At 30.5% G+C, this 16,725-nt stretch overlaps 1 protein-coding gene across 1 annotated transcript in view; it reads right to left on the reverse strand.

The window, feature by feature from the left end:
* The window catches only part of LOC145313440 (putative receptor-type tyrosine-protein phosphatase mosPTP-1), a 141,533-nt gene that overhangs the window by 58,025 nt on the left and 66,783 nt on the right, over positions 1–16,725 (reverse strand). Inside the window, exon 2 of the mRNA XM_080152859.1 lies at positions 15,809–15,879. Coding sequence (XP_080008985.1) covers positions 15,809–15,879 — 71 coding nt within the window. The remainder of the gene's footprint in view (positions 1–15,808; positions 15,880–16,725) is intronic.

Raw genomic sequence — 16,725 nt, forward strand, 5'->3', positions numbered from 1 at the left:
AAATAACTAATAAGTACTCGAATAATATTTAATATATTCTTTGAAATTATTGGTTTAAGGGTATTTAACATATAAAAACAACTTAAAGGAACCCTGCAAGAAATACCCTGCTTGTAACTTTTTGTTATTGAAGCTGGAGGCTTCAAATTTTTGGGTATTGGGTCAACTTGTGGCAGGCTTTCAGCAGTTAAAGCAGGGTATTTCTTGCAGGGTTCCTTTAATTCTTTTAACAACCTTTCTTTCATATATATTTTAGAAATTTTTAACCTTCAACAATTGCATAGGATAAAAAAAAATAATAAAACACCATTAAAGTTATTTTATATTCCCCTTAATCTTTAAATAAGTTTTGTCCAATCTCTGTTTTTTTTTCTCTTCTTAAATCCACTTGCAATGAACTGTGGATAGTTTACAGGATAAGATATAATTGCAAGTGCATTCAACAAATATAATTCTATCAACTAGGGGACAAGTACTCATACATAATTTTATTCATTTGATTCCTAAAATGCGTGTTGACTTAACAACGTTGGGGACTTTAGAAAAAAAATATTACTTGGTTCAATAAGTCGGGTGTCCAAACGTTTTTAACCACTAATTGTAATCTACAGAAGGGGTTATTTTGTGTATCATCATTGGGGATGTACATCAATTCATCGACCATTGTCTATCCCTTTAGATCGCTGGTTAAACTTCATGGTGAGATTTCTATGATTTGATTCCAAAAATTAATAAAAACGTTGATAAAGTGGTTTTATATCAAGTTTCTAAATGGCGAATATCTGTACCTATAGACAATCCAATATAATCAATATATAATTGAAGTTAGAGTTTATCTACAATTCTGTTCCAATTATCAAAGATAAACAAGGATAATTGCAATCAAAACAACACAACATTGTTTACAATAAGAGGGCATTTTTGTCTAGTCGCAGTGTAATAATAACAAGCATTTATTACTTCAATTTTATAGAACAATAAACTCTAATACTTTAGTAAATATTGTGTGATATGCAGTAAATGCAATTTTAAACGGACAAATAAAAATATATGTATGTAGATCTAATGTAAGCTTGTGAAAGTGGAAATTGAATAATATTGTACAATTTAGATTTTGTAGAACAGAACCATTGAACAGACAGACAAACATTAAATAAAGAGTAGCTAATCTAGCAACTCAAACTTAGCTTAACTTACCTATTAACAAAAAAGGTTTATATTTTGGATCAACTGCAGTTCACGTTAAAATATTCCTGGTAACGAATATTTTCAAAAATCTATGAATTTTAAAGGCAGAACGTACAGATCACACTGTTTAAGCTGCATAAGAAGGCCTACAAATAATCTGGAAGAGCCATAAATCTATAATGCATACTTATCTCGCAGTGCAGAGAAATGCGCGAAAAAGACATATTTCACGCGTTTTTTCTTCAGTGAAGCTTTCACTGTGCATCATTGGATCTTGGCTATTCCAGATTATTTGTAGGCCTTCTTATACCGCTTAAAATAGTGTGCGGGTATGACATAGGCGTCCAAGGGGGGGGGTAATGGGCCATTTGGCACCCCCAAACGATTTTGGGGGTGCCGTAGGCACCTCCAAAATTTTTTGAACAATACCCCCCCCAAAAAAAATTACCCCTACCTTGGGGGTGCCGTAGGCACCCCCAACGATTTTGGGGGGGGTATTTACCCCCCCCAAACCATTTTGGGGGGGTAATTACCCCCCCCAAAATAAATGTTCTTTAAAAAAAAATTTTTTGGGGGGGTATTTACCCCCCCCCAAATTGAATGTTCTTAAAAAAAAAATTTTACTGAAAATTTTTTTTGGGGGGGGAGGGAGTAATCCCCGCCCCCCCCCCCTAAACCATCCCGGGGATCTATGATGTAATTGTAAAGCACTGAAGATTCCATAAAATAGATACCTAACTAAATTAAATATTTCATTAAATAATGAAAAAGAATTTCTATAGGCGATTTCTTTTGGGAGGATGTCAGGGTGTCTCAAAACTAGTTATAAAACTTACCAGGACCTATAAGACGCTTCACTTTAAAGTATAATCATATTGGTTCATTGGTTAGTGAGTTAATTATTGTATTTTTATGTTCTAAAGAATGAGATACTACTATATATTTGAATAGTAGTGGCGCCCTTAGCATCTAAGAACTCGTGTTTTCTAAAGGGTAAAAAGGGAGGAGAAAAATAGCCTAAAACCACTCAAAGGATTGACCTATAACAGTGTGGAACCATCATGGGATCTATGTGAAGCTTTCCTAAAAAGGAGAACTCAGTATTAAAAGTAATGAAATCTGAAGCTATAGTCAAATAAACCTTACTTACTACTTTATGTTATAGGATAGTACTTATTAACTTAATAGATTAGGTAGGTGCTTTTTTTACATAATTAAATTACCCCCCCCAAAAATTTTACCCCCGGGGTAAATTAGTTTGGGGGGGGTAATTACCCCCCCCAACAGATTTGGGGGGAGTATTTACCCCCCCCCCCCCAACAGACTTTAGAGGGGGTAATTACCCCCCCCAATCAAATTTTTCCCCTGGGGTAAAAATTTTGGGGGGGGTAAAAAAAAATTTCGGCGCGCTTCGCGCGCCATTTTACCCCCCCCAAACACGAATTACCCCCCCCCAAAAAAAAAGCTTGGACGCCCCTGGGGTATGATCTGTACGTTCAGCAGTTTGGCAGCTAGCAGCCTTTAAAATTCATAGATTTTTGGAAATATTCGTTACCAGGAATATTTTACCGTGAACTGCAGTTGATCCTATATTTTTATTTCATTAGCAAACTTTTTGTTATTTATTGATAATCATATTTTTATAGGAAGGGTAAATTGGGGGAAATAATTGGCCTAGTTTTTTCAAACTTGACAAATTTCCCCTCCTCCTCCCCCCGTGTTTTCATATTTTTCAATTATTATTATTGCTTTAGGCATTGTTTACTTTTTTTTGAGGAGAGATCCTATGTAAGTAATTTTAAATAGAATAATTTAAAATATAAAGTAGTAAGCTTTTTTTCTGTAGCGAAGGATCTCTCTAACCGCTAAACCGATATGGTTCTTCTTTACAGTGAGGCTTCTTATATATCTTGAGATGGTTTTAGGCTATTTTATTTTTATGATTAAGTTTGGTATGGTTTAAGGCTATTTTTCTGCCCTTTTATATCCATTTGAGTATAGAGCCCCTAGATGCTAAGGGCGCAGCCGCTAGTATTATATAAAGTAGTAAGGTTTTTGTCTGAAGCAAAAAACTGTAAAATTATTGTTCTGAATGGGTTGTACTTTTCAGGGAAGCTGTATAAATGTCTAAAGGGGGTTTTAGGCTTTTTTCCCAAAGTGCTAGTGGCGAAAACTAAAAGTATGAAGGTCTTAGAGTGGTTTTAAGCTATTAGCCCAAATCCCCTTAGATATTCTGCCACTTAAGTATTAGGACAGAGCAGCTAGTTAGAATTTAAAAAAAGAAAATATTTATTGGTCTTACTGTTGTTCTATGGACTTTGTCCACCTTGGTACTTCTGTTTTTGTTTCTGTCAAGTTTACAAATGTTAATGATTCATAACTTAAGGTTAAACTGTCATAACATTTACCCAACATTGTACAATAAATGCCAATATAATATTCTAAAATAAATAAAGAGATGGAAAGTTTCTCTCTAAGTCAAAGTGTTTGTTTAACAAATAGAAGAATACGTTGAAAAGCTATACAATGGGGAGCCCACTCATGCTAGCAAAAAAAATCTTTCAAAATTATAAAAAAAAATCTACCAAAACAATTTACATGCAATAAGTGTCAGAGAATCTAAAGTAAAATCCAGGAACAATAATGAAGGTTAATTTCAATTTACAACCCTTTCCTTTTCCAAACATTTAGCAGTTACACTGGAACTAAAATCATTTAGTTCCAACTACAAATTCAGTGTGGAATTGTTAAATCATTGTAAATCTTTAATTTTAATAAACATTTTAATACAGTAATTCTTGATTATGTAAAATTTCTACATAAGAAAAAAAGCCATTCGAGGGTACATAGGCGTCCAAGGGGGGGGGTAATGGGCCATTTGGCACCCCCAAACGATTTTGGGGGTGCCGTAGGCACCCCCAAAATTTTGTGAACAATACCCCCCCCCAAAAAAAATTACCCCTACCTTGGGGGTGCCGTAGGCACCCCCAACGATTTTGGGTGGGGTATTTACCCCCCCCCAAACGATTTTAGGGGGGGTAATTACCCCCCCCAAAATAAATGTTCTTTAAAAAAATTTTTGGGGGGGGGGTATTTACCCCCCCCAAATTGAATGTTCTTTAAAAAAAAATTTTACTGTCCAACCAGTTAAAACAGTTCTTAACCATGATAACAAAAAATTTAATAGTTTGATCATGTTTTATTTGCTTGGGCCTTTATAAGGGCTAAAACCATCCCGGGGATCTATGATGTAATTGTAAAGCACTGAAGATTCCATAAAATAGATACCTAACTAAATTAAATATTTCATTAAATAATGAAAAAGAATTTCTATAGGCAATTTCTTTTGGGAGGATATCAGGGTGTCTCAAAACTAGTTATAAAACTTACCAGGACCTATAAGACGCTTCACTTTAAATTAAAATCATATTGGTTCATTGGTTAGTGAGTTAATTATTGTATTTTTATGTTCTAAAGAATGAGATACTACTATATATTTGAATAGCGGTTAGAGAGATCCTTCGGGACAGACAAAAAACGCTTACTACCTTATATAATAGGATAGTAGTGGCGCCCTTAGCATCTAAGAACTCGTGTTTTCTAAAGGGTAAAAAGGGAGGAGAAAAATAGCCTAAAACCACTCAAAGGATTGACCTATAATAGTGTGGAACCATCATGGGATCTATGTGAAGCTTTCCTAAAAAGGAGAACTCAGTATTAAAAGTAATGAAATCTGAAGCTATAGTCAAATAAACCTTACTTACTACTTTATGTTATAAGATAGTACTTATTATTAACTTAATAGATTAGGTAGGTGCTTTTTTTACATAATTAAATTACCCCCCCCAAAAATTTTACCCCCGGGGTAAATTAGTTTGGGGGGGGTAATTACCCCCCCCAACAGATTTGGGGGGAGTATTTACCCCCCCCAACAGACTTTAGGGGGGGTAATTACCCCCCCCAATCAAATTTTACCCCCGGGGTAAAAATTTTGGGGGGGGTAAAAAAAAATTTCGGCGCGCTTCGCGCGCCATTTTACCCCCCCCAAACACGAATTACCCCCCCCCCTAAAATTTTTTACCCCCCCCAAAAAAAAAAGCTTGGACGCCCCTGCGAGGGTAAGATGCCTTTTTTCATTCATCCAAATCTTATATCACCTCAAGTCTAGCTATTGCATTATATTTACAGAAATGTACAAACATAATTTACAAAGTATTTCTTTGAAAAGTGTAAATAAATTTTCTTCATTCGCCAAAATTTATATGTGCGTAGAATATGAGAATTAAAAATATTCCTGTAAGGCTTCAAAACCGATTAATATCTGCTGAAATTTTAATATCCACGAAAAGCTGTCCATAATACGATACGTTGAATAACTACTATTAACCTATTGTTAGTTTTATTAATGATTTTTAAAACTACGGATATTGAAAGTAATATATGAATTTAAAATAATAAATAATTAATCTGGTAAAATGGTTAAAATATATCAAGATTATTTGTTGCCTATGGTAATGCTTTTGCACTAAACATCTAAAGAAATTCAAAAATACTGACAGAAAAAAAGTTAAGCTATTTTAATGCAAATTTTTGGCTAATTAGAAAGCTCTTGTTACTAGATAAGATTTAAGTATGACAAATCTGTTTAGTTCAACTCTCACTATTTCTTTGCTGTTTATTTCATTTCAAGCTGCTTTGTCGGTGTGAATACAATACAAATTGATATTCTTACTTATAAAAATTCAATGCACCATTATTTTACCATATATGTACAAATTTTGGTAAGTCCGTAAAAATCTATCGAATCAATTGAGTTTTCCAATATAGGGAGGCTTCACATAAACCTCTGGATTGTTTTAGGCTATTTTTCTACCATCTCCCTACTTCTAAATGCTAGTGGCACTAGCAACTAATACACATGCAAAGACATTATTCTATTTATTCGATAAAGTCATTAACTTAAGATACTATTTGACTTAATTAAACAGAAGCTATGCAATGTTGTCAATTTTGTCATATTGACCACAGAACGCAATAAAGTTCTACTCAATTTATCACATTTTACATGGTTTCTAACCCATTATTGACCTTATTAAAGTTGACCAACATAAAGGATGTATGCAAAATAAAACGGCCTTTTTTTTAGGTAAAGTACTTAAATCCTATTTTGTGTCTGAACATACAATTCTGTTTTCTAGACTGCATTCAAAAGATTACCAGGGACACGATATAGTAAGGATATCATAAGGAGATAAGTATATTTATACATTTTTCAGTTAAATTCTTCTTATTATATCATGTATGATTTTTTCCCCCGTTAAATCATTTAAACCCAACAACTCGCTCAACCAAATATCAACATATAAAAGTAATAGGATATGATGCCTGTTTATATATCTTTGCAGTGATGATTTTTATTGGTCCCCTGAAATATATTGAAAGGTTTCTGAGAGTTACCGTAAGAAATTATATTTCAATGGTTTCAACTAATCTAACTCTTCCTTAAATATTGCGAGACTAAAATTTTAATATAAGAAATCAGTTAGTAACAATAACATTATATGATTTAAACCGAATGGAAGCAATCAATATAGTCTATTCTTTTCATTCATATTTCACTTTTATTATAATTATCTTCTGTGTTTCAAGCAATTAATTCTTATTTTGCCATCCCTTGTCCATGGAAAAACAAAAATAGAATCCTAAGCTTTGTCTGAAGTTTGTACATAACAAAGGTAAGAAGGAATAATCTAATTTTATGTAATTGTATTTCCAGTAATTTTATTTTTAGAAACAATTTAGTATTTTCTTTAGGAATAGACAGTTTTGTGTTCCTTGTGTGTGTATGTACTGTATTTTAGTTAGGTACATTAAGTAGATATTTAAATATTGATTATTTTATTAAATATGATAAAAAATAGTTATTATCTAGGTAACAATAAATTATTGGGGGTTATTGTCTATGACAGATGGTATTTTCAATATATAAGGTATACCTATCTACTAGGTACATATGCTCATTTTTATATTTTGTAAATTTATCCCTCCAAATTTTTTTCAACAACTTGAGTATCATATAATTTACTTCCAAAAAAATAAGTAATTTTAAATAGCCAAAAAGTTTGAGGAGAAAAAAAAGTTTTTCTTACGTTGGAAACTCCTTTCCTGGGAAAAATGTAAAAAAGCTTAAGTAGACTTAGTTAGACTGAATCTAATTAGAATTTTTTCCCAGAGATTTTTTGCATTGATTTTCATCTTTAAATTGGTAAAATTTATAGTTTGTTAAACTGGGACGTTTTACACCCACTTTCTACTGTTCAGAGTTTTAATCAATTTGAATATTTTTTCAAGGTTTCTTTGTATTTCTTTTTTTTTGTGTTGACTTACAAATCAAATAGTTATGATGACTACATATATTTAATATAATAAACGGTTTGGAATTTTAGTAATAACTTGAATATTGAAATACAATTATAGTGCCTTTTAAAAATAGTTATCATGGTTAACATCTTATCGAAATAGATGTCATTCATTAAATGCTTTAACAATTCTTATAAATTCACAATTGTAAAAAAGATTCTATCGAAATAGTCGAAGCTATATTTGATGGATATCGCAAAGAATTTTAGAGTTGACCCTAATCCTTTGCATTTTTAACGATGGTGCTCTAAAAAAATAGCCAAAATTATTTAATTTTTTTTTGCTTAGATTATATAAAGCTTAATAAAAAACCTAAACTTAATAGGAGAGCTAAAACAGTCTGGGCACTACAAAGTTAATAAAGAACATTTCTTTTTATTAGAAGATCAAAGCATTGATATCTGCTAATTTTAATTTTATTCACAATGCGTAAACACCTTTAAGAGTTTAAAAGTTACGCGTGTTTTCTCCAAATATGAAAGACATTAGCAGACTGTAACAGTTTGTTTTTAAAGTCATTTTCAAAAAACGGGGTCACATTTAAGTAAACATTTCAGTTACTTATTTGTTATTGCATTCTTGGTCATAAATAATTTGTCATTCTAATATTTATAAACAATGTACATGAGTACATTAGCTAGCATTTGTTGGTTAAAACTTTGGATACTTATATAAAATAATGATTGGTTGGTTAGAACTATCAGTGTCCGAACTTTACAAAAGAGGTAATTCTTTTTTTAACAAGGATGACAACATCCATAAAAGCGAAGCACTGAAACGGTAGGACAAAAGAGTCGAAGCAAAATTGTAAGTAAATTTGAAAAAAAAAACTGCTTGATACAGGATAATATTTATGGACATACTTACATGTTTATAATGGACGTACGGACATTCTGGTAATGATTATAGAGTTGCTACGCTTTCGTACCTAACTACTGCAGAAATCATCATGCAAAGTTTGAAATCGATAGGACAATTCTAACATACCTAAATTAACGAATAAAAGCTATCTATCTCGGACGGACGGACCTACCCTAATTGTAGAAATGCTTCGCTTTTGATAATTATTGTGGGTATGTACAACTATTTATTTTTCATTGCCTTATCCCTCTTAAGATTTCTAATAAAATCAAATGAAATCCATATGGTTGATTAAAAATTATATTTTAGGGTTATGCTGCCTAAGAATAAGACATTTTTTATTTTATGAAATTTTTGCGACTGCCAAGTAAAGAATTAAAGTTTAGATATTATTTTAGCCTAGTTTTACATCAAATGTAATATAAATAAAATTCAAACGGACTCGCTTAAGATAATATTTGCGGCATTTGACAACTTTAATAAAAACTGTTTTTTATTCAAATTTTTGCCCTCGGCTCATTTTGCACTTTTATCCTTATTCCCAGGGCATTAAATAAAGGAGTAAAACAAGGAAAAGATCGTCCATTAGAATAAAGGAATTATTGTTAATTGGATGCTACATAAGATTTTTATATTCTCTAACAGAGTTTAACTCAGAGCGGGCTAAAATAACGATACCCCTCGTCCTGACCAATAATTGATGTCCGTTTTAGCAACCTGAATTGACAACTTCCCCTGTCATAATATCAACGTATATTCTAAATCCATTATCATTCTATGTTTTTTATAGATCTATCTCATTCTTCAATCTTCATACATAGAAGTTTAAAAATCTATAAATCTTTTAAAAGAAAGATATACTATAAGAAGTTGTATATCAATGAGGAGCTTAACTCTCTCGTCAGATTTGTTTATTTAAAGATGTCATCAAATAAAAAGTTGATATCTTTGATAACCTTTACAATTTACACTCAAAATATTAGCATGGCAGTTCTTGCGTAATTCATTTAATTTAGAAATCCTGTATTTGAAGGTAGTTTGATCTGAAGGCATTAATTAAAATCTCTTAAACAGTTTGAACGATGGTTCTACAAATATAATGAACAACAAGTAATAATGTTGGGCAAGTATAAGACTATTTCACAAGTGGCTTGGCCAATTTATCATACCAATAAAATCTAAGAAGAACTTAAAGTGACTTTTTAAAATTATTGACATTAATGTGATGTCTTTCTACAAACGATGTAGGTTATCATAGCAAAAATTCCATCATTGGAGCTTTAAAGATTTTACAATTACATGCTTCGCATCTATCAAATTTATCTTGAAAATCTTGCAATTCTTAAAAAGATAAAGAAGAGAGAGAGAGATAGAGATAGAGAGAGAGAGAGAGAGAGAGAGAGAGAGAGAGAGAGAGAGAGAGAGAGAGAGAGAGAGAGAGAGAGAGAGAGAGAAAGAGAGAGAGAGAGAGAGAGAGAGAGAGAGATATAGAGATAGAGATAGAGAGAGAGAGAGAGAGAGAGAGAGAGAGAGAGGAGAGAGAGAGAGAGAGAGAGAGAGAGAGAGAGAAAGAGAGAGAGAGAAAGAGAGAGAAGAGAGAGAGAGAGAAGAGAGAGAGAGAGAGAGAGAGAGAGATAAAGAGAGAGAGAGAAAGGAATTTAAAAGGTAGAGAAAGGGAGGTAAAAAGGAGGAATAGAGAAAGAAATAGGTAGATTATTAAAAAAACATTGAATAAAGTAGTTAATCTTTGTTATTAATTATAAAAAATGGGAGAATCAAAGATATGTTTAATACAGAATATTGCAGAAATCATTTAAATCTTCAAAGGACACTTTTTTACTTTTCAAAAGCTAACACATTCTCGATTTTGGGTTAAGGGGGTATCAAAATTTTCGGAACCTGGCAAAAAAACCTGTACACGCCACTGACTTAATATCCATCATTGACCTATCCAATTATTCCTGGGAAAGAAAGTTATTTGCAAGAAAATTGTGGATTTGTTACAATAGTCTTTTTTTGTGTGTGTGTGAAAAGAGACCAAATTTGTAGAGATTAAGTGTTCAGTCCATGTGCAGTAATTTGTGTGTACATGTGCATTAAAAGGACAGTCCACACTTTAACATATTGCCTGATATATAAACTTTTCATGAAATCGATATAAAAGATAAGGCAAATAATCAACTGGGTATTCTAAATTTCAACATCTTAGACAATAAAAAATCCATTAAATCGGCCAAGATTATAGTTATTTAGTAATTTTTGTCAATAGTACTTTCATATTGGGTGATGAAAAATTGGTGTACTGAATTTTTTTACCAGAAATTGTTTTTCAGTATGGCTTCAAAACCGATTAAAATCCGATTGTAGAGCCAAACTGGAAAATCATGTTTTGCATCGTAGTATAGACATTATCACGGGCCTAAAGTCCATAGGAGAAGCTGTCTATAATACGATGCGATATTAAAAAATTGATGTTTTTAGATAAAAAAAAATGGAAGGATTTTCCTTTGAAACTAAAAGAGTTCTGCAAGTTCAAGGACGTACACAATATAAAGCAGAGAAAAAAATACTTGATTTCATTTTTTAACAGCATAGCTTCTATTCATTATATTTTTTGTGTGTAGAACAACTTTTCAGCACAAATGAATTATAGGATCAATTTTGGTATTTAAAAGATATTATAAAATAAATTGCAGAAATAGTTTTAACTAGATTCTTAAAAGAAATCAAAATTACTACTGGATTCTAAAATGTAGATTTCCTAAAATCTTTTAACTTCATTAAAAATCATTAGTACCAATTAAGATAAAGAGTAAAACTTGAAATGTGAACTTTCTTTAAATAGGCCCTAGTAATAAGAAAAATCTTTATATCTTAAACATTCAAACATATTTTGGTCAAATCACGTTTACTAGATGATTTATCATAGGTTTTAACTGTATGCGTTTTTATTTAAAGCATGAAAACATAAAAACCTGAAACATCTAACTTTCAATTCATGAAAAGAATGAAAAGGTTGAAATTTGAGTTAACAAATATACTTTCTATTTTTCCTTTTCATATGTGTATGTATACTGAGCAAAAACCTCAAATAATAGAAAATTTGTCATAGACAAATCAATCTGTTCTTGTCTTTTGTGATCGTAGCTGTTCTTTAACTGGGTATAGTTAAAAGTCCATACAACGGTTTTACTGATTGAATGCAAAAAAAAATTGTGTTTTCAGATTGTTATTATTATACTAATAATAGCAAGACTTTAACTTTATCACATATTGGTTATTACTATTTTTAATCTAAACTGTTTTTATTTTTGTAAATATTTTCCTCATTTCGTAGTTATTGTTTCTCTTTTATTGGATATAATTGTCTTTGTCATCTTTTTTAAAGTCCTGATCATATGATTCTGCGCCAATAAACGGGCGATGGAATAGTCCAATCTAAGTAAACTCTGTAATAGCAACTCTTTTGTAAATGAAGCATGCTCGGCGAAACGACCTAATCATCCGATAAGGCGAAATTATCCTATTCTAACTTTTCTGACAATTTTTGCAATTCTTTGGATTTAGGGATACGTAAATGGACATAAAATAATTCTTCCCGGCGTTCTGTAATAACAAATATTAGTAGCGTAGTAATTCATAAGATATGGTCGTATGTTCAACTGGACGAATGTGAACGAAACCAGCTTAAAATGGCCTTAAACCCTTAACTTGTTAATAAATTTAATAATAATTAATTGATAATACCTGCCATAACTCCCTTCTAGTATAATAAAATATTTACATAATTATAATTTTTGATGCGCTATTTTTATGCACTTTACTTATTCTGAATATCTTTCTTACTATAAATTTTCACGTGATTTTGTAATAGTTTTAGTAGCGGGGGGGGGGGAGGAGGAATTTATTAAATTATGTCAATGATATTAATATTATTTGATTTAATAAACGTCATGATGGTACTTCAATATTCTTTATTAATTTTATATCTTTTAATAAGCTTTAAGATTATATAATATTAGTCTTTACTGGAAATGAGATGTTTAAAAATCTAAACAAAGGTTTTTACTAAATTCCAGCAAAAAGGCATTTTTAAAAAAAGTAACATGATATCTATGTCCATCTGTCTGTCTGCACTAAAGGATCTTGCCACCAGCTAAATCGATATGTTTCTCCTTTACATTGTAGCAAATAATAAGTCATGGAAACGGTTATAACTATTTATATTAGGGGAGAATAACTAATCTAACTAACTATGTGGTGCTAACTAACTATATGTAGTGCTAACTATTCATATTTTGTTGTATTGTATGAGTTTAACTAACTATATGTGGTGCTAACTATTCATATTTTGTTGTATTGTATGAGTTTAACTAACTATATGTGGTGCTAACTATTCATATTTTGATGTATTGTATGAATTTAACTAACTATATGTGGTGCTAACTATTCATATTTTGTTATATTGTATGAGTTTAACTAACTATATGTAGTGCTAACTATTCATATTTTGTTGTATTGTATGAGTTTAACTAACTATATGTGGTGCTAACTATTCATATTTTGATGTATTGTATGAATTTAACTAACTATATGTGGTGCTAACTGTTCATATTTTGTTATATTGTATGAGTTTAACTAACTATATGTAGTGCTAACTATTCATATTTTGTTGTATTGTATGAGTTTAACTAACTATATGTGGTGCTAACTATTCATATTTTGTTGTATTGTATGAGTTTAACTAACTATATGTGGTGCTAACTATTCATATTTTGTTGTATTGTATGAGTTTAACTAACTATATGTGGTGCTAGCTATTAATTTTGTTGTATTGTATGAGTTTAACTAACTATATGTGGTGCTAACTATTCATATTTTGTTGTATTGTATGAGTTTAACTAACTATATGTGGTGCTAACTATTCATATTTTGTTGTATTGTATGAGTTTAACTAACTATATGTGGTGCTAACTATTCATATTTTGTAGTATTGTATGAGTTTAACTAACTATATGTGGTGCTAACTATTCATATTTTGATGTATTGTATGAATTTAACTAACTATATGTGGTGCTAACTGTTCATATTTTGTTATATTGTATGAGTTTAACTAACTATATGTAGTGCTAACTATTCATATTTTGTTGTATTGTATGAGTTTAACTAACTACATGTGGTGCTAACTATTCATATTTTGTTGTATTGTATGAGTTTAACTAACTATATGTGGTGCTAACTATTCATATTTTGTTGTATTGTATGAGTTTAACTAACTATATGTGGTGCTAGCTATTCATATTTTGTTGTATTGTATGAGTTTAACTAACTATATGTGGTGCTAACTATTCATATTTTGTTGTATTGTATGAGTTTAACTAACTATATGTGGTGCTAACTATTCATATTTTGTTGTATTGTATGAGTTTAACTAACTATATGTGGTGCTAACTATTCATATTTTGTTGTATTGTATGAGTTTAACTAACTATATGTGGTGCTAACTATTCATATTTTGTTGTATTGTATGAGTTTAACTAACTATATGTGGTGCTAGCTATTCATATTTTGTTGTATTGTGTAAATTTAACTAACTATATGTGGTGCTAACTGTCTCTATTGTTAATGTTGGTCAACTAAATGCCATTTAAAAAGACACTCCAGTACATCATTATATTAAACTATTTTATATTAATATTATATTTTCAAAATAAAAAGCTTAAATTTTTAGATAAATTTACTTATTGAATACCCTTATGGTGTGCTTTTTTGACTAAAGGAAAAGTAGCAGGCAAAAAAATAACTTTGAAAGAGGAAATGAAAGTATTAACCCATAAATTTGAAACTTTTAGATAAATTTAGTATGTTAAAAAATAAATATTGATTGTATACATAATATTAACCTGGGCTTAAAAGTTATATTAAACTATTTTAAATATAGATCCTATGTATTTGAAGATTGAAATTTTTGTGCATTTTCAAAAGAAATAATACTACAGATTATCCTTTTAATGCACAAGGGGAAGGTATGCAGTTGCAGTAGTGTAGTATCATAGAAAAGCATAGCATAGGCCCACTAACAACAAAAATAAAGTTTAACAAAAAGTTTTAATTCAATTGTACTCTTAGAACAGTATTTTACATGGAATACCTTTTATTTTATTTTATTATCATAAATTTAAAGGAAGTATTTTTCTTTTTTTTTTAAAATAATGATAAAATTAAGTCTAGTCATACTAAACCTTGCTATGCTATGACGTTGTCCAGGTATATTACATTAAATTTTCAGCAAAAAAAAATAATAGTTTTAGATGCAAAACAAAATTACATGTTTTAATATATTTGCAAAAAGGTACATTTATATTGCATTTGCAGGGAGGGATATATTATCTGAATAATTAGTTTAATAAGTTTCATGGAAGATTAAAAATTTTCCTCCTTTCAAAAAAATATGTGTCCTATTTTAACAAGTCTCCCTAACCACTGAACTGATTGAGTTGCCAATTTTTGGGATGGTTTACATAGGTCCTTTGAAGCTTTCAGGTAATTTCATTTCACAAATAGAGCCCTTGCATGGTTTTAGGCTATTTTTCTTCGACCTGAAGCCACTAGTATTAACACTAGGGTACTTATTAGCAGAGCTAATATAACTGTCAATTTTAAAAGATGAATTTAATGCAAAATAATTTTTCTTGAAATAAAAAATCCCTTTCCGTGAAGGTTGCATTTGTGTCTAATTTACTAGAAATTAGAACATATTATTGTCTATAAAATACCTTCACTTCTCTCTTAGGAATACAGGGATAAGACAATGGACAACAAACATTTCTTTCTTCCAACCAATATAGCTCCTGTTTCAGGCAAAGTATTGGCAGGAATATTAGAGTAATATGATTTTTATCCAATTTATATTCCATTTATCTTTATCCTCTGCCTCTATGCTTCTCTTTGCAAAGTTATTTGATTACAAATTATGTTGGTGTACTCAAGGGTTTAATAAAGTCAAAGTAAAATGGAAATCAAAGATATCTTTTCCTCAATACTTTCAAGCTACACAAGTAAGAATATATACAGTTTTGTGTTGTTTTAATTAGACTTTAGCTAAATGCCTGTTGACTCTTGTGTTTATGGTTAAATTTGGAAGTCCCTAGAGTCTTGTATAGCATTCCTTCCCCAAATATTCACCAATTAACAAAGACAGAATTTTGCGCATTCTAAATTCATCTTGTTTCTTATGCAGCGTTCCAGCAACCTTTAAAGTTCTTAGGTATTTGGAGATAATCGTTACCAGGAATATTTCTTCCTGAACTGAACTATATCCATTTTTAAATTGACTCACCTGTGGTAGTAAATGCATGGCTTAGTTGTAGCAGACTTGTCAACAATAATGGAATCATTATTCCATCATACCTGAAATGTAAAAATAAATCATAGAGTTGCTGCGCTGATTATATTTTTAATGAAAGCATCTCCTTCGCTTTTTCAATCTCATTTTCTTTGTATATATAAAAGATAGAGGGCTATAACTAACTGAATTTTTAAATCTGATGATTATACAATTACTGAAAGTTCGTAGTTTTTCAAAATCTACATCCTGGTAGGCACAGGAAGCACAGGAAGGAGGGATAAGGCTCCTAATTTTATTGTTAGACATAAAGGTTATAATGTATAATAGGACAAATAGGTGGAAAAACCCTGGCATTGTTTTTATAAAGGAGGTTTTTAAGTAAAAGTATTAAAGTTCGTAAAAAATTGTAAACATACAACATGACCATGTCAAATGAAAGGCTTTGCTTCAAACAAATTTATAGGCAAAAATAGTTTAAAAGAGAAAACATGTTAAAGCTTGATAGAAATAAACCAGAAAATGACAAAAAAAATGGAGGCAACATCCTTCATTTTGCAAAAAGAGTATTTATACAATCCTGCTTTTTTTACATTTTCAAAAACATTTTTAGAATGTTTTTTTCAGCTTGTGTTAGGTTGGTTTAAATAAAAATTTATGAGATTACCTAAAATTAAGTTTTTGAACCTAGATTTTTAAAACTAGGGGTGGCAAAAGTGCTAAACTTGAAAAATAGGCATTCTACCGTAACATTAAATGAGGTGAAGAGAGATTAAGAAAAGATAGAAAGCTAGAGACAAACTTTTTTCCCCTGCAAATTGAATCTGCATTGATATTTGCTAAATTAGAGCTCAGATAACATAACTTAGATAAATTAGATAGATCATTGAACAGACAATTTAAATTGATAA

Source organism: Acartia tonsa, chromosome 3, assembly GCF_053477335.1.
Source record: "Acartia tonsa isolate MP-2025a chromosome 3, ASM5347733v1, whole genome shotgun sequence".
Taxonomy (NCBI): domain Eukaryota; kingdom Metazoa; phylum Arthropoda; class Copepoda; order Calanoida; family Acartiidae; genus Acartia; species Acartia tonsa.